At 35.8% G+C, this 20,862-nt stretch overlaps 2 protein-coding genes across 2 annotated transcripts; both read right to left on the bottom strand.

Annotated features, from left to right (window-relative positions):
* Window positions 1–953: 953 nt before the first annotated feature.
* Window positions 954–7,061, bottom strand: LOC144451601 (uncharacterized). Its single transcript, XM_078142489.1, has 4 exons — window positions 6,852–7,061; window positions 3,730–3,999; window positions 2,579–2,681; window positions 954–2,187 (listed from the first exon to the last, which is right to left on the bottom strand). The coding sequence occupies exons 1-4, from the start codon at window positions 6,967–6,969 to the stop codon at window positions 2,058–2,060; spliced, it is 621 nt and encodes a 206-aa protein (XP_077998615.1). The 5' UTR covers window positions 6,970–7,061; the 3' UTR covers window positions 954–2,057.
* A 2,902-nt stretch (window positions 7,062–9,963) lies between these two features.
* Window positions 9,964–20,441, bottom strand: LOC144451425 (general transcription factor IIH subunit 2-like). The gene is made up of 15 exons (XM_078142258.1): window positions 20,332–20,441; window positions 19,514–19,628; window positions 19,034–19,120; window positions 18,633–18,683; window positions 18,048–18,208; window positions 17,432–17,522; window positions 16,676–16,763; window positions 16,131–16,207; window positions 13,313–13,343; window positions 12,648–12,711; window positions 12,334–12,391; window positions 11,494–11,539; window positions 11,012–11,120; window positions 10,432–10,471; window positions 9,964–10,092 (listed from the first exon to the last, which is right to left on the bottom strand). Exons 1-15 carry the CDS (start codon window positions 20,394–20,396, stop codon window positions 9,970–9,972), a joined length of 1,206 nt encoding a protein of 401 aa, XP_077998384.1. The 5' UTR covers window positions 20,397–20,441; the 3' UTR covers window positions 9,964–9,969.
* Between the last annotated feature and the right edge of the window lie 421 nt (window positions 20,442–20,862).

The following is a 20,862-nucleotide window of genomic DNA, read 5'->3' on the forward strand; positions in this document are numbered from 1 at the left end:
TATTGCAATACATACATAAAAGTAAGAGTATGTATTAGTGTGTTGTCCAAGGCACACTGATTCCTTTTTAAAATAAATTGTGAGTTTGCCACTCGAACAATTAAATGGCGGCAAATTTAAATCGTTGAATTGTTTCATGGATGATAGCGAGCCTAGAGTCAAGTCACGTGCAGATTTTGATTATCGTATCAGTGCAATTGAGAAAGGGTCTCCAAACATAGTGGATAGTTTATCAAATGCATGGTAGTTACTTTGATACCATATAACTAAGTTCTGTGGAGGAAATCCCAAACATAATTAGAACTTAATTATGTATGACAGTATGTGGTATTTTAGTTTCAAAGCCACGTATCCACGTGACCATTCTGTCAAGGTTGTCGGCCCTGAGATTAGGATTGTACAGGGAACTAATTTACAATACGCCCCCCCCCCCCCGTCGATAGTTCGTTAACCCTTCTTTTAACAATATTAACCATATTCATTTATTCCCAGAAATATACAATATATAAGACAAAGTTTACAAATGACAAATGGTCACATCATACCAGGAAAAGGGGATTAACGGTAGTTGATTTGAGTCCAAACACTTTTTAGGTGTTTTGGAAACTATTGAATTCTTTCATCAGTCGCAGATTTGTATATGTTTAAAACAGTGTTCCCATTTGTTTTGTTTTTTTCGCCAAGACGGGAGATGATAGTCAAAATCGCCACACGACTTTACTCTAGGATACATCGATGACGCACAACGGGTAGCTTGATAGTATAAGAGTACAATTTTAGATAGATTTAAAGTCAGCATACTTATCGTTTATTCCTTATACGGTATTTATTAGTGTTATACGTATAATACAAAAATCATTCGTAAGAGTAAAATACGTACTCTGAAAAGTTCAAACTTTTCTCACTCTCTAGAACATCTCGTATAAAAACGTCAAATAATTTAAAGACACGCATTCCATTAATGCATACCATCTCATATCAGTGAAAATTACTTTTTTTTCGGTGAAAATTAAATCCTTTGAAAATAAAGTGTTTGGCTGTAGTTGCAAGATTATTCAATAGTTATAACCACATTCCACAAATACCTGTGGTATTTATCTGCGTCATACAAACCATAGACCCTACACGTAGGGTTTATGTCTATGTACAAACTAATAAAATGTGTAGAACGACAATTTCGATTTAAAATTGGACAATAATACATTTAATCATTTCAAAACTGTCACAAAAAATATTTTTGGCCACTTCACGTTTGTGCTATTTTGAATGTCTGAACAATAGGGAACTTGCAAACCCGCCATGTTGAATGTTGCATCATGGGAAATGTGATAATAAATACTAATAAATTAGTATTGTAAACAATAATATGTTACATTGTTTGTAACCACAAATAATCAATTCATAGTTACCCTGATCATTGTGGGAGGTTTATTTTATTGGTAGCTCCAGATTAGGTATTACAATAACCACAAATAATCCCACAGTCCTTTGCGTCTGAGCATGCTCAGTCTGGATTGCAAGTTCCCTATTCGCTTGTTATCCCAAACTGAATCGTTTTCTTCAAAGTATATAGAGCTGAATTAAAACCCACAGTAATATGACGACATGGTTCGTCACTTGTGGGTCAGAATCCTTCAAAATATTACACATTCAAAATTAATCAATATATAAACACGTTATGTTCGAGTCAACTAAAAACAGTTCTAGCGCCCTCTACGGTGATCCATACAACATTTCGCGAATTCAGTAGTTTATAAATAATGCTGTAGCATAATATAATGAAAGTCGCCTTGACTTAAAGTACAAGTCATAAAATCCACGTTTCTGATAGGCATTGGCAAATCGAATATAGTGCCCTCTACGTATGCTCGACAGAGTTCGACAAGTGTTTCTTCAATCACGTCATAATTGTTAACGAAATGACAAATACTTCAGTACTTTGATAACTATGTGTTTTTCAGACGCCTTCTGTCAGTACAGGTAAAACCCATCAACAGAACAGAACAGAGAGGGCGTGATACTACGTCTTTGGTGTTGTATGATAAAATATTACGCAGTTAAATTTGGCGGGACTCATTTATAGGTTCGTCGCCAAGGTCTACTTGGACCGATGCGTCATTGGTACTGAAAGCTTCGTTGATAGAGCCTTTTGTGTCAGTCTCGTTGGCCAGTAGAGACTTCTTTTTCCTATTAACAAAGAATACATTTACAATGAAAAGTTGAAAATTCAAGAATTCTTTTTTCAAGAGGCAATAACGCACTGTATATTTACTTTTATACTGCTGTGCTTCGGATTCACCTTTAGTTATTATTCCCCAATATATTTTTCTTCATTCAGCCGAGGAAAATCCAAGTGATCTACAAGGGGGGGGGGGGGGGCATTGTCACTACTCGTCTAGCAACTCGACAACTTGGTGACTTGTGTGAGCAATGAACACACACACACATACATACACACACATACACGCACACATACATACATACATACATACATACATACATACATACATACATACACACACACACATACATACATACATACATACACACACACACACACACACACACACATACTTACCTTTCTTTCTTTTCCATTTGTCTTTTGTACTCAAATGCAATTATGATAACAAGAAATATCAAAATCATCATTATCAACCCAATCAGTAAATATATAATGTCACCTGAAATGGAAGAGACACTGTTAATATTGTCAAATGGATACAGATAAGATTTAACTTGGTTAAGTTTCAATTCCTTTGAAAGATCAATCGATTGATTGATTGATGGGTTGTTAGACGATTTTATTTATTGAATGACTAATTGATTGATTGATCTATTGACCGACCGACCGACTGACTGGAAGACAGACAGACAGACAGACAGACAGACAGACAGACAGACAGACAGACAGAAATACTGACTGATTGATTGATTGATTGATTGATTGATTGATTGATTGATTGATTGATTGATTGATTGATTGATTGATTGATTGATTGATTGATTTATTGATTTATTGCTTGTTGATTGGTTTGGTTAGTTGATTGATTGATCTGATTAATTGACTCATCCATGGATCGATTCATCGATCGATTGGTCGATCGATCGATCGATCGATCGATTGATTGATTGATTGATTGATTGATTGATTGATTGATTGATTGATTGATTGATTGATTGATTGATTGATTGATTGATTAAGTTTTTTTTCTGGTATATTTATAAATAGGTGAATGGATGAGCGACACTCTAACAAGTATACTGGTTGGTACATCAATTGACCAATTAATCGATTGGTTAGCTGGTTGGACGGAAAGGTGGCAAATCAGTCTACAAGATCACTGCTAAAGAACACGGGCCTTGCAACCACATATGTACCATAATATATCATGTCTGGACAAATGAAAAATCGCAGATAAGAACATACAATATACAAGGAATAGATCATTTACTTAGGTGAGTTCAATAGGTGGTTTCAAACTGACTTTCTCCTGAGTTACTCACGAACAGACAGTAAGTTTAAAGGTAGCACAGATTGGGTTTTTGAGTTATACGTAATGACTCCGAACCCCCCCCCCCTCCCCTCCGGGGTACCCCCTCCCCCTTCCCAAGTCTACAATTAAGCGTGTGCGCTTTAATGAGCTCAGGGAGATATAATACATTACTATCCCATCCCAAGTTACTTTGCATTGAACTTGGATTCAGGTCCGTCGTCATAATCATATTTACCCTCTTCCATATCCGGTTCTTCTCCTGTCGTAGAGTTTGTGTTGTTCCCAGACGTAGACAGAGACGTTGGTTCGATGACGAACTCAGTCGTGTCGCTTGGTGGCGTACTCCTTTCCGTCTCAGACATGCTGGTTGTCTGAATTTCCGTCGTCGGAGCATCAGTCACACTGCTGGTTGTCATCGCCACGACCCTCGTCGTCATCACCGTGACCCTGGTTGGAGTTTGTGTATTCATAGTGACATCTTGGGTAACTGAATTGCCTGATGGATCTACAAAGAAACGTCAATAATGGCAATATGTGTACAAAAGTACTAAATCAAACAAAGTTGTTCAACATTCGTGCCACATTATCAGCCAGCACCATGGTTAAGAAGCCTGCTAGGGCTTAGCTGCAATAATTGTAGCTTTGTTTTTATCTACAACACTTATTATTCTTTTTTAGATTTTATTTTGTGTGACATTTTTCGTTGTACTTTTTTCTTTCTTGAATACGGGGTTTGCAAAGAAAAACTAGCGGAGGACCGAGAGTTGCGGAGCGAAACCGCTACAGTACTGAATCTAGCTAGGGCAAAACAACACGACGTATCTTACAGTCCAATGTATATATAGCTTTTTCCTCTACAATTTTCTAACGATTGAATCCTCCTGCGAATTTCAGATCCACTCTTGGAACCAAAGAGTTTGGAGATCGTTGATACCGAATCTGTTTTCCTGACAATGGTAAACAATTTGTCACCTAGGTCCAGTTTCATTGAGTCGGTGAAACTAAACTAAATACATTACAACACAGCGCAAACGGGGGTTAACGTTTCCTTGGTGTTTCACTCAAGGGACACCCTTTTTAACATATGTCAACTCCAGACTAACAATTATAACAAAGACACCATCCACACAGCATAGTAGGGGTGTTTACCTAACCTCGCTGAAAAAGTGATATTTTAAAGCATCGCTATTCCTTTACACTATAGTGCAAACTGTGATCAGAAACGGGCGATCAGGATGATTTGAATGGCAAGTTTAATTGTTCACTTTCGTACAGATATTAATCAACATGATTACTTGTTTACTTCTACATCCCAACTGTGCGTAGCACCACAATAACTGCTTACTTTACATTTGAAGTTGCGAGTAAAAATGTCATGTGCCATGTTTGAACCGTTTATACTGTGATGGCTTCAATTGTTTACTTTCTAACCGTGATAACCAACATGAATGCTTAGTATATATTCTACATCCCAACTGCGTGGCAACTCCATTTTACATTTGAAGTTATGTGTAAAATTGTCATGTCCCATGATTGCAACGCAAAGGTTGTCCCGTCTGTGCTGTACTACACACTGAAATTATGGTGGCATATTACAAACGACTGTCATATGCTACCCATCGTAGTAATGTTAAAAACTAGGTCACTTGTATCAGTTTACACGTACAGCACAGTATATTATCCCTAGCTAAATGTAGGCAAACAATATTCTTCATGTACATACTTGATTCCACGGATTCGTTTGACTTGCTACTTGCCTATACTATTCTTTGCTTAAACAATGCAATGACCCAAATCAAACACAAATGATTTGCATTGGTGCAGCATGAAAGTAAAAATCCCCCCCCCCTCCATCCCTTGCCCCCCTCCCAGCGACAGATATCTACATCCGATTGGCCTTAGAGCGAATTATCACACCCAGGGGAGGAGATATTACCATAGAAATTAAGGTATTCGGGTATGTGTCGCCTAAATGAGCCACCTTTTCTCAACAATCCCTAAACATGGTCGACATTTCATCTTGAAATTCCCTTATCATGAGTCGATAACATTGGAAACGACTTCCTGCTTTATAGAAATACAGTATCTTCATAACATCAGAATAAAGATAACTGACCTGTCCGGGATGTCTGTGACTATTCAAAACGACCTGTTTTGAATTTGGGCCATACACCTCTGTCTAAAAATGTTGAGAATACCGCAGCTAGTACTGTTCAGTCCCGGACTTTTGTTTTTACACATTTTGTGATCTAATAGCTACGTTTTCCATCCATATATTAGTTATAACCAAAGTTTCAAGGGACAAAGACATTATAAACGGCAGGTTGTGTAAACTATATTGTGAAGTCAACGATTACACGAAGCCTTGGACTTTCAAGGTCTCTGGCTCATTAACCTAACCATCTATGCGTTAAGGGAGGACAACACTCTTGCCAATTTTGCTACATTTTCTTTGCGTGATCTATACTAGTAGGTGACCCGCTTAAATTATTTTTGTCAGTTCGATGAAAATGTAGCAATGTTAGAAGCTTAGCTTTTTTGTTTGCCAGGCAATAAAATGTAGCAATGTTGGTAAGCGTTTTTATCTTGCCAGACGATAAAATGTAGCAATGTTAATTAGTAAGCTAGCTACTTTGTCTAGCTAGACGATAAAATGTAGCAATGTTAGACTAAGTAACTTTTTTGTCTAGCCAAACGAAATTTCCGTTTCAGGTTAACTGGTTTCCATTGCAATACACTAACAACTAAATGTAAAACCCCCGTAGCCGTCTGACGTAAACGATGACATAATCACTGTTGACCGATCAATGCCGCCGGTATGGACAAACAATTCATGATTTACTGTTTTGGACAAACAATCATGATTTACTGTTTTGAATACAGTTAATAACATAAGGAGTCACGTTGTCAAAAGCTTTCGTAAATCTCTTTGTAAAACTACAGTTGTATGCGAGTTAGTCAGCAACTGTCATTTAGAGACGATAGCGTTTAATTTTAGTTTGTTACGTATAGTCGTTAAATATCATCTTGCCAATGAAAAGTAGTCGTTGTGTCTATTTAGAATGCACTCGAAGGCGTTGTATGCTATTCAGTATGACATGGCAGATAACACTAGTTAACTCCAAGTGCATCGTTGCATAACGATCGACAGCTCGAAGTTTTCTGCTCCGTTTAACAGCTGATTTGATTTCAAAGGAATGAAAAGACGTGATTTTGGACATACATAGAACTATTATGTATATGTGTGTACAAGAATATTTATCAGACCACGTACGTACGTATGGGTACATGTGATCGCCCTTCTGGTTGTCTACGGTGTCAGGTTTTTCGAGTGACCAGGGAGTGTCCTCGCCTTACCTGTAGTGCTGGAACTAGTGGTTGTAGCCTCTACATTCTGTAAAACCAATACAATATAAAATACAACGCTATAAACTGTAAGTGAAGACTTCAGCGACTCTAGAGTATGTCGCGACATCTTGAATTGCCAAGAAACGTTTCCAAACAGATGGTACTCCACCACCGAGTGATTTTGTACACCAGTGAAAGTTATGTCCCCTGTAGCTGTTGTTGATCTGTGGTCGTTCAACCGGACTTTACCTCTATAGACTACACCATTGATATGCTAATATATAGGGCATGTTTTAACACCCCAAGTACGGCAGTCATAGTCTGGTTGCCAACGTGGTTTTTAACTAAACCACGTGTCAGTAAATGGTAACGATCCTGTATAGGAACTCGACTATATAAATCGTTCAGCGAACTCATTCAATCTTACGTGGACTTCAGAGGCTACTGTTTACGTATGTAAATTGCTGACAGACTTTTTGATACATTTTTGTCAACTATACTTTACAAGGATACTGTTAGAATTTCAAAACATTTCTTGGCTTTTGGAGTTTGTTGAGGAAATCACAAATTCTTGGGAGGTACCATCGTCTAGACTCTAACGTTACGTGGCAACAGTATTTACAGAGCAAGTCTATGATACATTATTTTCAACTTTTGATAACACATTTATTGTGCAGGTACCTCTATAACCAACCGACATGCTGTTTTATTTGGTAAAATTACGCCTTAAAACCATAAATTAATAAATTAGATTTAATAAGGTCCATAAAATCGTACAATAACTGCATGGTTTATGAGAGTTGTAAACGTATCCAACAACGACCAGTCACCTAGACTGTCGACAGTCTACCAGTCACATACAGGTATCTGGTATCACAGGCATTTGTTTCCCGAGTTATGTCTCAGAATATTTATATCAAAATACAATAAAATGTCGATAATATCGTTAATATTGACGTACATAACCAACTATATACGAAAGGGGTAAAATTACACTTGTTTCTGTGATCGCGCAGGTTCACTCACCGCGAAAGAAGACTTCTTTCGCAGTGAGTGAACATGCGCGATCACAGAAACAAGTGTAATTTTACCCCTTTCATATATAGTTGGCTGACTACGTCAATATTAACGATATTATCGACATTTCATTGTATTCTGATATAAATATTCTGAGACATAACTCAGGAAACAAATGCCTGTGTCTGGTATCCCCATATGCACCTACTCCTATTCATGGGCACTTGTGGGCTGGGATTTCATTATTCAACAAAGTTTAATACTATAACGTTCCATAAAGCAGTTTTAATTTGTTTCACCCACAGCAAGAAGGGGGTTTATGAGAGTATGTATCCATAGAGTGAACGTTGAACTTCAGTATATATGCAAGTTCAAGTTCACAACTATTATCACAGTGAACAAATCACTGGGCTTGTTCCATGGATATACAGTATAAATGACTTTGCCTTAGTGTTTCGCTCGAGATTGACATTTTTTTGTACACATACTCAGACAACTTCAACTGCAAAAGAAACATAGGTGCCGCGTACAGTGATAATAGTCAAGTTGATATGTTATCTGTTTGAAAATAAAAAATTCAAGCCATTAAAATCAGTGTAAGTCCATATGTAATGTTTTCATCAGAAGTCTGTTTCTACTGCTCTGTGAAAGAATTGGTTGTGTATATACCGTCCATTTGTTATTGTTTTTCTATTGCAAACAAGAAAAACGAAAAACCACTGCCCGCTTCGTTTTTCGTGTTCTTGATTGGAAAACGGAACAAGGAAAACAAATTGTTTTTTCCATTGCCGTTAAATGAAGAAGGGAACAGGGTTTGTTTTCCGTTTTTGTATTATTATAAAATGAATAGCAATGCTTATCAGTTTTCAATGTGATTGAGCAAACGATCCAGCTGTATATAGTATGTGTATCTCTGTTATTGTTAGTCTAGAGTTGAAATATGTCTATGTTTGTCAAAGATGAAACACCAAGAGAACATCATTTCCACTGCAACAGTCATTATTGTAGTCAGTACTGGAAATCATACAAACAAGCCATAATATTTTTTATAAATCATATAACACCTAACTGAAAACATAAATTGCTTGTATAACCCCAATACATACATGATTCTGATATGTACGCACTCCACCCCTTTGGTGAAATAAACAATTCAATACACTATATAGTCCTGTTATCAGAAAAACAAAAGATTATATAGTTTGGCCACTGGGGGCGCTGTTTGGAAAGCCAAACCATTACAAAGTTTGGTCAAGAGGGGTGTTGTTTGGAAAGACAAAAGACTGTATAGTTTGGCCACTGGGAGCAGTGTTCAAAAGCTGTCTTTGGATCTTTGGATCATACGTAATTCAATCTTTATATCATTATAGTGCAAGAAAACAGTAAAACAGCTTTGTCTGTTAATCATTAAAACTTCCACAATTTTTTCTGAAGTTTTCCTTTATTGAAAAAAAAAAAATTGTTTACAAAATCTTGGATGACTCGCAGTACTACTAACAACACATACTAGTATCATACTGTCACAAATTATGAGGTTGTGGTGTTTTACAGAAAAGACCGACAACAGTTGGATATTTTTAACCTGAGATTCAGAAAATGTCAGCCCTTGCTTTTGTATAAAAGGTTTGGTATACAGATAGTGTATCAGCATAACACACTGAGATGTATCATAACAACTTCATTTAGTTTGCTGTATACTTAGACAAGTGAAGTAAACTTAGTGGCAAACTTGCACACCAATACTAGTACTCTGTATAAAACATATTCATTCAATGCATTATTGAATCCACTGTTAAGTCATTTCCGTGAATTTTTAGTTATTTTCAAGAACAAATCCTATCAATAGCACCCTCTAGTGGTAAAGTTGGGATCATCCTTTGTTGAAAATCAACAATTTGTTTGATATCTTGAATCAGGAAATACATGGTAGAATGGTTCCTATCAATAGCCCCCTCTAGTGGTGAAGTCGTCACCCTAGGGAACAGCTTTACTTTTAATAGCCCCTTTTCAGATAATTACACCAGGGGCTATGTTTACATGTACTCAGAACCACTCTGAATTTCTAACAGTTTCACCCCTTCCCCCTCCTCCCACCTCCCCCAGCTTGTTCTCATGTTGATGCTGTGAGTTTTGGTCTTGTACTGGTACATCCTGGACAGGTATGAAGTGAATCATGGATAAATAACTCACAGTCAAGACAGAAGAGTTTGGTGCACCTGGGACACCTGTACACCTGGGAAATAAAAAAGAAAAGAAAAAAAGACATAAATAATGCACAGTCAAAGCAGATGAGTTTTGTGAACCTAGGATGTCTTCATATTTGGGTGATGTAACAATTCACAGTCAGGGCACACCAATTTTATGTACCTGGAACACCTATACACCTGAGTAACATATATAATTCACAGAGGGAGGGGCTAAAAAAACCATACAGTTTCAGACATTGTATCTATAATATAACTTCTTGTAACTATTTAAACCCAATGGTAATGCTAGTTTTAAATGTGACCATATGTAACCCATAGTGCAATATGTGGTGTTAATGTTAGACATGTATGAATTATTTACTTACTGTCTGTTCTTTTAATTCAGCTTGGCAGGCAAAACAAAATCTAGAGAGAGCAAGGGAATCCATAACATTATACATCATTTCTAAAATACCAGTATATGAAATTACAAAGTTTTTAAGATGCACAGAACTTTATCTAATATTCAAGATTGGCACTGCAGATTTCTAAACCTAAAGATACACAGGCATTTATTACTTGAAAAGAAAAGTTGGTATGTGGATTATGAATTTCCACACATCACATACAGAGAGTCATACTGATGTCAACTGAGGTCAGAGGTCACTATGTCACGTCACATGTAACAAGTCACAATGTAACACCACATGTATGTCAAAAGTCACTGTGTTACAGCACATGTCAAATGTCACAATGTCAGATCACATAGCAAAGGTCATTATGCTACAGTGACATTTTACATGCCAAAGGTCAAGTCACCACACATGTCAAAAGTCGCTGTCAGATCACATATCAAAGGTCTTTGCACTGTAGCATCAATTTACATGTCAAAGGTCATGATGTCAAATCACATGTTAAGGGTCAGTTTCATTTTTACATGTCAAATGTCAGAGTGGTAAAACTCACCTATCATCTGTGTCTTGTAGATCTGATACAGCTATCTCTTGAAATTGATCCAGAGGAAACAGGTGATGGAATGACCTAGCTAAATGTGGTGCTGACACTAATGTTAAACCTGTTAAAATTAGAAAGAAAGAGCTAAATGTTAAACCTGTTAAAAACAGAAAGCAAGATATCTCTACCATTTAGTCATATATTTCACCCTAAATATTCATGTGATTATTACCTTCAAATATAGCAAATTATAAATATTGATGTTGTGTTATTATATACTAGTATGTGTGTCTGCTGACAGCCATCTGACAATATGTGTCTATGACAAAGACATTCACTGAATTATGAATACGGAACAAGACTCAGTGTTTCACAGTAATCATGCAAAATTATCAGATGGCTCTCCAGGACCTAAACTTTAAGAAACTACTTTGTTTCCTTTTAAATACCACATAAAATCTTATTTTTTTTTACTAAATATAACAACTACTCACCACAGGCTTTACATTCTATTGGTAATTCACAGTATTTACTTCTACACTGTGTAGAGAGAGAGAGAGAGATAAAAAAAAGTTTGATATACAATACATTTCATCTGTATGGCCACAGATTCTCTAGATATGCTCACAGTAAAGGCAAAGTCCAGTCAGGCTTTATTTCTGCCTGTATTGACTTGCATCTGTTCACAAGATCTTTCTAACTTACACCACAATCTACTATTGTTCCTATTCAGTGCCATAGAGCATTATGTCGTATTAGATTTTGGTGCTATACAAATTCTTTTGATTGATTGATTGATTGATTGATTGACTGCATTGATAACTACTATCAACCTCAATTTTTCTACTGGGTTGTAACAGTTTAGTCACATTTTCTTGTTACCACTCTGTATAGTCAGTGTATTTTGTGCTTTTATTTTGCTGTGTTGTCTCTTCTTTCGTTTTGCCATTGGATAATTAAATAAATAAATAAACAATAAATAGATAAATAAATAATAAATACATAAATAATAATGAATATATAAATGAATAATAAATGAAAAAAACCAAAAAACTTTCAATATGATATTGGGTGATAAATAGCATATTGATAACTGATTCAACTTATAAAGAAGCCCAACTTCACTTGACATGTGTTCGGCCATTTTGGGGATTTCCTTCAATGGTTTATGGGAAACCTTCTGGTGATGACATCATTCCTGCAAGGGTTTATGGGAAACTTTGTGGTGATGACATCACATTTACCACATTATGTTTTGTCTTGTCAAATACACAGACTGCCGAGTCAAAGAGATTACGATAAATATCAAATGAAGTATATCGTTAAAATCTCACCTGTGGACAGAAATATCCTGTCGCACTGAAACCCTGGGGTCCTTTAGAATCCAGGTGACTGTAAATAAGAAAGAGAACAATTTTTACAGTAAATAAATAATTTACCAAATGCTATCAAGTCAACTTTGAATCTCACTGTTGCTATGATTGGCTAAAATCTGTGGAAGCCAAAACTGAATGATTGTTGTGCCCCAGTCAATGCATAAACTCCAGTGGTAATATATCATTACATAGTAAGTATTGGAAAAATACAATTTACATGACTGTGTAGCATGAAATTTTAAAGACCTTTAATTGACATGAATTAGACTTACCACATACACATTGATGGTTTCTCTACTTCGTGTTTTTCTGTATGGATTTGATGTCGAGGAAACCCTGTGTAGAAATAATAGGATTAACATTAAAGTGGTGCAATCTGAGTTTGTAGGTTTTTGGTGAGATTTATACTATGTGTTTAGGTGTTCATTTACATAATGACTTCATTTGAATAACATCACGGTTGTAATCAGGGATTAACATTAAAGTTTGTAAGTTTTTGATGAGATTTATGCTGCGTATTTAAAAGTCACTCATAGTATTCTACTTACTGAAGCATACTTAACAATCACTTACAATTGACTGAACTCAAACATGGTATTAAGATATAACATATAAATAATCCAATGATGTAATTTTTTATACACACTCAAAAATGTTGAGGAATTCATACAAGACAATCAAGTGCTCTAATAATGACTTCATTTGAATAATGTTGTCATGGTTATAATCAGGTTATCAGATGTACATTTTTAAATCGTAATTACCAACTTTCAGGGGCTAGAATTTATGATGACAGTTACCAACATAACACAGCAAACAATAAACAGTCTAGTCACACATTTTTACAACTATTTTACTTTCAACTCCTACTTTCAACTTTCAAAGTTTGTTGACAATTAAATTTTCACTGGTACTAATTATGGTGACTGTGACTTACCCATCCTTATAAGTGATGACTCTGTATTTGCCTGAAAAAAATTAAAACCCAGAAATAAGACAGGGTTAGCAATATACAAGGTTAGATGGGGACAGATATATTACCATTCCCAATTCAGAGCTCAACAGAAACAACCCTTATTACTGACAAGAACTGCAAAGGTTCTGCAAAATCGCTTTCTTTCCTTCAGTTAATGATTCTTTTGAACAACATCATTATCTTTTTTTTTTAGATTAGAATCAAGAAAGCACTTCTTACTTATAAAATTGCATTAAAAAAGTTATGAAAAAGTAGTCATTATTACAATTTTTACATGTAAAATATAAGAAAGTTTTATGAGACCTTTACTTAGAATTGTACTAGCTGCAACTGAAATGTTTTTTTTTTTGAAACTGTTTGTGAATTATAATGATATACTCATAATATCACACACCCTGAACAGTATTGAGTCACCTGAATGTCTTTGTGTAGCTGTACACATAATATGGTACTATGAAGCCAATCAAATTGAGTTTTGGGTCCGCACTCAAAAATCAGCATCCCAACACAATCAAGATTACAACCCGTTGTTGAACTATTTCTGGCTAAAAGTGACCTCTCTAATTATTGGTATTTTAACACTTTTCAGTCAATATATTGTTGTTATCTGATAAAAAAAATAACACTCCAGTTATAAACAAGTGCAAGCTTAAATATATGTACTTACATTTGCTGGTGATGGTGTCACATATTGTAACAGTAAATACTTACATTTGCCGGTGGTGGTGTCACATGTTCTAACAGTAAATACTTACATTTGCTGGTGGTGGTGTCACATATTCTAACAGTAAATACTTACATTTGCTGGTGGTGGTGTCACATATTCTAACAGTAAATACTTACATTTGCTGGTGGTGGTGTCACATGTTCTAACAGTAAATACTTACATTTGCTGGTGGTGGTGTCACATGTTCTAACAGTAAATACTTACATTTGCTGGTGGTGGTGTCACATGTTCTAACAGTAAATACTTACATTTGCTGGTGGTGGTGTCACATGTTCTAACGGTAAATACTTACATTTGCTGGTGGTGGTGTCACATGTTCTAACAGTAAATACTTACATTTGCTGGTGGTGGTGTCACATGTTCTAACAGTAAATACTTACATTTGCTGGTGGTGGTGTCACATGTTCTAACAGTAAATACTTACATTTGCTGGTGGTGGTGTCACATATTCTAACAGTAAATACTTACATTTGCTGGTGGTGGTGTCACATGTTCTAACAGTAAATACTTACATTTGCTGGTGGTGGTGTCACATGTTCTAACAGTAAATACTTACATTTGCTGGTGGTGGTGTCACATGTTCTAACAGTAAATACTTACATTTGCTGGTGGTGGTGTCACATGTTCTAACAGTAAATACTTACATTTGCTGGTGGTGGTGTCACATGTTCTAACAGTAAATACTTACATTTGCTGGTGGTGGTGTCACATGTTCTAACAGTAAATACTTACATTTGCTGGTGGTGGTGTCACATATTCTAACAGTAAATACTTACATTTGCTGGTGGTGGTGTCACATGTTCAAACAGTAAATACTTACATTTGCTGGTGGTGGTGTCACATATTCTAACAGTAAATACTTACATTTGCTGGTGGTGGTGTCACATATTCTAACAGTAAATACTTACATTTGCTGGTGGTGGTGTCACATGTTCTAACAGTAAATACTTACATTTGCTGGTGGTGGTGTCACATGTTCTAACAGTAAATACTTACATTTGCTGGTGGTGGTGTCACATGTTCTAACAGTAAATACTTACATTTGCTGGTGGTGGTGTCACATGTTCTAACAGTAAATACTTACATTTGCTGGTGGTGGTGTCACATGTTCTAACAGTAAATACTTACATTTGCTGGTGGTGGTGTCACATGTTCTAACAGTAAATACTTACATTTGCTGGTGGTGGTGTCACATGTTCTAACAGTAAATACTTACATTTGCTGGTGGTGGTGTCACATGTTCTAACAGTAAATACTTACATTTGCTGGTGGTGGTGTCACATGTTCTAACAGTAAATACTTACATTTGCTGGTGGTGGTGTCACATGTTCTAACAGTAAATACTTACATTTGCTGGTGGTGGTGTCACATGTTCTAACAGTAAATACTTACATTTGCTGGTGGTGGTGTCACATGTTCTAACAGTAAATACTTACATTTGCTGGTGGTGGTGTCACATGTTCTAACAGTAAATACTTACATTTGCTGGTGGTGGTGTCACATGTTCTAACAGTAAATACTTACATTTGCTGGTGGTGGTGTCACATGTTCTAACAGTAAATACTTACATTTGCTGGTGGTGGTGTCACATGTTCTAACAGTAAATACTTACATTTGCTGGTGGTGGTGTCACATGTTCTAACAGTAAATACTTACATTTGCTGGTGGTGGTGTCACATGTTCTAACAGTAAATACTTACATTTGCTGGTGGTGGTGTCACATGTTCTAACAGTAAATACTTACATTTGCTGGTGGTGGTGTCACATGTTCTAACAGTAAATACTTACATTTGCTGGTGGTGGTGTCACATGTTCTAACAGTAAATACTTACATTTGCTGGTGGTGGTGTCACATGTTCTAACAGTAAATACTTACATTTGCTGGTGGTGGTGTCACATGTTCTAACAGTAAATACTTACATTTGCTGGTGGTGGTGTCACATGTTCTAACAGTAAATACTTACATTTGCTGGTGGTGGTGTCACATGTTCTAACAGTAAATACTTACATTTGCTGGTGGTGGTGTCACATGTTCTAACAGTAAATACTTACATTTGCTGGTGGTGGTGTCACATGTTCTAACAGTAAATCTTTGAAATGAGGTTCATCTAAAATGATGCCATATGTTCCTACAAGAATAAAAAATATGAACTCATCAAGACAAATCAAGTTGAGTCTAAAGTACAGAGAGACAACATATAGGATTTTAATCTCCTTACGGGGAACGAATATCACTTTCTTGCAGTGATGCACCATTGCATGATGGGTCTTAGCAGACATAATTATTCCTGAGATACACACTGAATATTAATTATTTGCAAGAGCTTATTTCATGCAAATAAATTATCATGAATATTCAGTGTGCATCTAAGACCCATCATGCAATGGTGCATCAAGGAAAGAATAACAGAGATGAAAGAGAGTTTCAATTTGGTGTGTCTTGGCAACCGAGTGAAAACCATATGATGTGTAATCATAAAATGACTCCAGTACCCACAGTTTATGCAAATATTTTAATTTCCTGGGGTGATGTTCTCCTTTGAATGTCATACACAGCCATGTGATACACTACTGGTATTTATATACAGAAATCTTACCCTGAGTTGTATCACTTAATTTTCGGCAAACTCTGACCTCAGCTGATAAACCAATCACTGAACATCTTATGTTTAACTCCTTCATTGTCTGCAGATGGTAAAACGGAAAACTGTTATCACAAAAACAAAAGATTGTATAGTTTGGCCACTGGGGGCGCTATTATGAGGCAGCTTTCACAGCAGCCCTTAGGACCATGCATGGTGTTAATGGTGTCATTGTCTACAAATAGAAAACATGTTTTTTCCAGAAATTCATATAGCTACCATTTGTTTCTAAATGGCTAAAGTCCTTGGCCAAGATTTGAACCATGACTGTGCCCCAGTCAAGAGGTTGCTACATGAATGTGGACATGCAGAGACTATTTACTATTATAAGTATGTATCATGTACATTGCCTGGATCACACATAGTAAGACTCCCTAAGATGATTAATAAATGCTGCACTTTCACTATCAGAAGAATAAATACCTTAATTGTTTCATATATATCTCCTGGATCACACATAGTAAGACTCCCTAAGATGATTAATAAATGCTGCACTTTCACTATCAGAAGAGTAAATACCTTAATTGTTTCATATATATCTCCTGGATCACACATAGTAAGACTCCCTAAGATGATTAATAAATGCTGCACTTTCACTATCAGAAGAGTAAATACCTTAATTGTTTCATATATATCTCCTGGATCACACATAGTAAGACTCCCTAAGATGATTAATAAATGCTGCACTTTCACTATCAGAAGAGTAAATACCTTAATTGTTTCATATATATCTCCTGGATCACATGTAGTAAGACTCCCTAAGATGATTAAGATTTCTCTGCTTGCATGACCTGGCATGTGTCTGAAAAGTACAAATAAATTATTGCATATAGAAAGTCAAAAGTTTCATGCTGCTCACTTTAGCGGTGTGGATGACATGTTTATTTATTTTAGAATAATTTATTTTCCCATCATCATTTTTAAAAGTTTTTTTTAAGAATAGATATCTTGTGGGGTTCGATCACATGTAAATCCACCCACATCCACATTACAATTAGAATCAATCTGATTAAAATCCGATGTGGTGAAAGCGATTAGATGTCCTTATTTACCTCTATTCATCGTGTTGTGACGTTTGTTTTGTTTGGAGTGATCGCCGCCTTCCCACGCGATCACTCCGAACAAAACAAACGTCACAACATGATGAATAGAGGTAAATAAGGACATCTATCCGTTTTCACCACATCGGATTTTAATCAGATTGAATTAGAATCAACCTACTTACAACATATCATACTATTCATAGGCAGAGTTGTGTATTTCTTTCACTTATTTATTATTGGCACCAGACCCATATAAGAAGGGGAACAGAAAGCTTTCTATGTACCTTAGAGTATTTGCTGCCAATTCAAGTGAGTTCTGTATTGATGGTTCATTATCACACGACTGATCCAACATCCTCTGTAAAGCTGCTATGTGTCTCTTAGGGTTACCTCCTAATTCTGTCAGTTTCACAGCTCGTTTGTTACTAGTTGTCAAGAGTCCTATCTGTAATGAGATCGGGGTTATGACAAGTCTTGGTTATCAACACCATTAGCAGTCTGTAAGGTACGCTGTGAAGGGGCGCCCTCAAACATCAGGCAACCCCTAACACGGCCGGTGAGGGCGAAACATCACGACGTATCTTACAGTCTACACCATTAGCTGTATGGATTAATATTTCACACATCTATGATGTTACCATTTAGATGAAAGGCTTGTTTCAGCTTTACCAGTTTTCATTGTATTTTAGAACGGATGCACCATAGGATAACTTTACCCCTTTGCTTATATTGATGAGTAATGATGAAATGTTTTGTGTTTGATATCATTATGACCTTGACACTGAAGGTCAAGGTCAAATGCAGGATACATCCTCAACATGTGAGATTCATGAAAAGTATGGTCTAATTTATTTAAATATATTGCTTACCTGACTTATAGGATTCTGATCAAAGTACTCGTCAATAAAATGTTCCAAAAGCTGAAAGAGAGTGAGAAAAAGTTTTAAATTGTTCAAAAAATACTTGGAACTAACATCTTGTTTTCCCTTCTATGTCACTCAGATATTCCTTGGCTAAACAAAGAAAAACAATAGGGCAAAATATAAATAGTTTAGGATTGATTTCAGTCAGTACCAAATTTTTCAAATTCATACCTCATTAGTACTATCTCCAGTAGAAACAATTATCTGAGCTTGCAATGTTATATGTATATGTATGTATATGTGTGTGTACATATATGTATAACATAATGATCATTAATCACACATGGAGACAAGAATGGAATGTTACATACTGTACAATTATAATACATACGCTATAATCAATTTACCTTGATTGCCGATGCCAACCTACTGGGTTTCAAGTCTTGGTCTTCCATGGATTTAGACATATCAAGTACAACATACAAATGTCGCATCTAAATGAGAAATAAACACAAAATATCAAATTTCATCAGTTTCTTTCAAAATCTATCGGTATTTGTCAAAATAATGATTTCAATTTAATGACATGAAACTTACTTGAGGCATAGTGCTTAGGTTCAATAATATGTGATTCATCTTGGCTATAAATTCATGCATAATAATTTGCCAAATCAGCATATTTTTTTTTTAGATTTCCATGTGTATCTCAAGGAGGACTTGTCTACTTATATGACAGGAAACTTGCAATGTTACGGGGGTATCAAGTACCTATCAGGTACAACAATAGAATTTTTCTGCATATATGTATACATGCATATTAATTAGATCTATTAGCATATATGTGCCATTTTAAGTTTGTTTCTAGGGCTTCTCGTTCAGTTCCTTACCATGCCAAGTCTGATATTAACAGGTCTGTCTAGGAGTCGTTTTCTCTTTGCCCTATGCAGGATGTCATCTACCACTGCCTGTAGAGATCCGGATTCATCTTCTTTGATTGCTTCCCTGGTAAATTAACAAAAAACCATCACAAGATGACAACAAATAATACTCTTTATTTAATAATAATCTTTATTTATATATTTATTTATTTATTTATTTATTAATACTGGATAGTTCTTTAAGTATATAAACACTTGTCTCCCAAGAAGTCCAGTGAGGGCCATTAATATTTCTATAACACTACTATTGTATTCTGGCATTATTAAAACAGTTCATTGCAGAGTAGGGATTTCCTTAATATTTTTCATTCGTATGATAAATTACATCATCAGATTATTTATAAATTATATCTTGATACCAGGTTTGAGTTCAGTTAATTGCAAGTGATGGCTAAGTGTTTACCAATAGTCTGGTAGATCACATTGTGCAGTCCTTTCTACCATTACATCTAGTGTGGCTGTCTTTATTTAAATGAATTAGTATACACACATTACGCGACGTGAGGCAAACTTGAAGCATAGACCTGTTGGTGGAGGGAAGGGTCTATGCTTGAAGTGGACATATGTTAATGTACATATGGTTATGTAAATTTAACTCCACGGGTGCTAGATAACGACTTCTGGGGTATGTGGCTAATTTAATCGTTTGACAACGTGCTCAAGACAAGATGAGTGCTAGGGATGTATTGACAGCTAACGATGTACTAGTATCTCAACAGCGCCGAAAACTGGCTACAACAATAGAGACTTGATTTGAAATTTCATACCAAGTTCGTTCATAGTCTCCTTCCCAGATGTAAGTCTTCTCGGGTTCTTCTTCGGCTGTGGCCATTGTTGTTGTAGTAAGGTATTATCTTTACAAGCAAATCCTTCTATATATACTATCCCCAATGTCACAGTGACCGTGTCAAACTGTCATGCCGTGAAAAACACTGAAACAGTGAAAACTAAAAAATGTCTGCAACAACAGAAATATGTTAATTGTTTAAAAAAAACACGTTCTCTATTTTCACATTCAGAGATATGACTTCATAGATACGAGTGCAAAGTAACTTTCACTTTTTGCCGGCTGTTCATTTGCGAAAGAACGAAATAAATAGACAACAGGGAAGTCGGTGTGCCACTTTCAGGACGCAGCCATTTTGTCATACTTTCAGTTGCAACATATCTAGTTTGGAGATTCGTTTGAATAATTTCCATCACTAAATAGTAATAATGAGACAAATATATGGAAAATTAATCATTTAAATATCATTTCTATCAATTTTAAATGTGTATAGAGATTATTTTAGAGTACC

The sequence above is a fragment of the Glandiceps talaboti genome, chromosome 21, assembly GCF_964340395.1.
Source record: "Glandiceps talaboti chromosome 21, keGlaTala1.1, whole genome shotgun sequence".
Taxonomy (NCBI): domain Eukaryota; kingdom Metazoa; phylum Hemichordata; class Enteropneusta; family Spengelidae; genus Glandiceps; species Glandiceps talaboti.

Excerpts from the sequence above, each read along its gene's own strand:
- LOC144451601 (XM_078142489.1), bottom strand. The coding sequence starts at position 6,969 with ATGTCGCGACATACTCTAGAGTCGCTGAAGTCTTCACTTACAGTTTAT. Across the intron at positions 4,000-6,851 it reads CACTAGTTCCAGCACTACAG|ATCCATCAGGCAATTCAGTT; the intron begins GTAAGGCGAGGA and ends GTTTCTTTGTAG. Across the intron at positions 2,188-2,578 it reads CAAATGGAAAAGAAAGAAAG|GAAAAAGAAGTCTCTACTGG; the intron begins GTAAGTATGTGT and ends CTTTGTTAATAG.
- LOC144451425 (XM_078142258.1), bottom strand. The coding sequence starts at position 20,396 with ATGGCCACAGCCGAAGAAGAACCCGAGAAGACTTACATCTGGGAAGGA. Across the intron at positions 13,344-16,130 it reads TGACACCACCACCAGCAAAT|GCAAATACAGAGTCATCACT; the intron begins GTAAGTATTTAC and ends AATTTTTTTCAG. Across the intron at positions 12,712-13,312 it reads GTCATCACTTATAAGGATGG|GGTTTCCTCGACATCAAATC; the intron begins GTAAGTCACAGT and ends ATTTCTACACAG.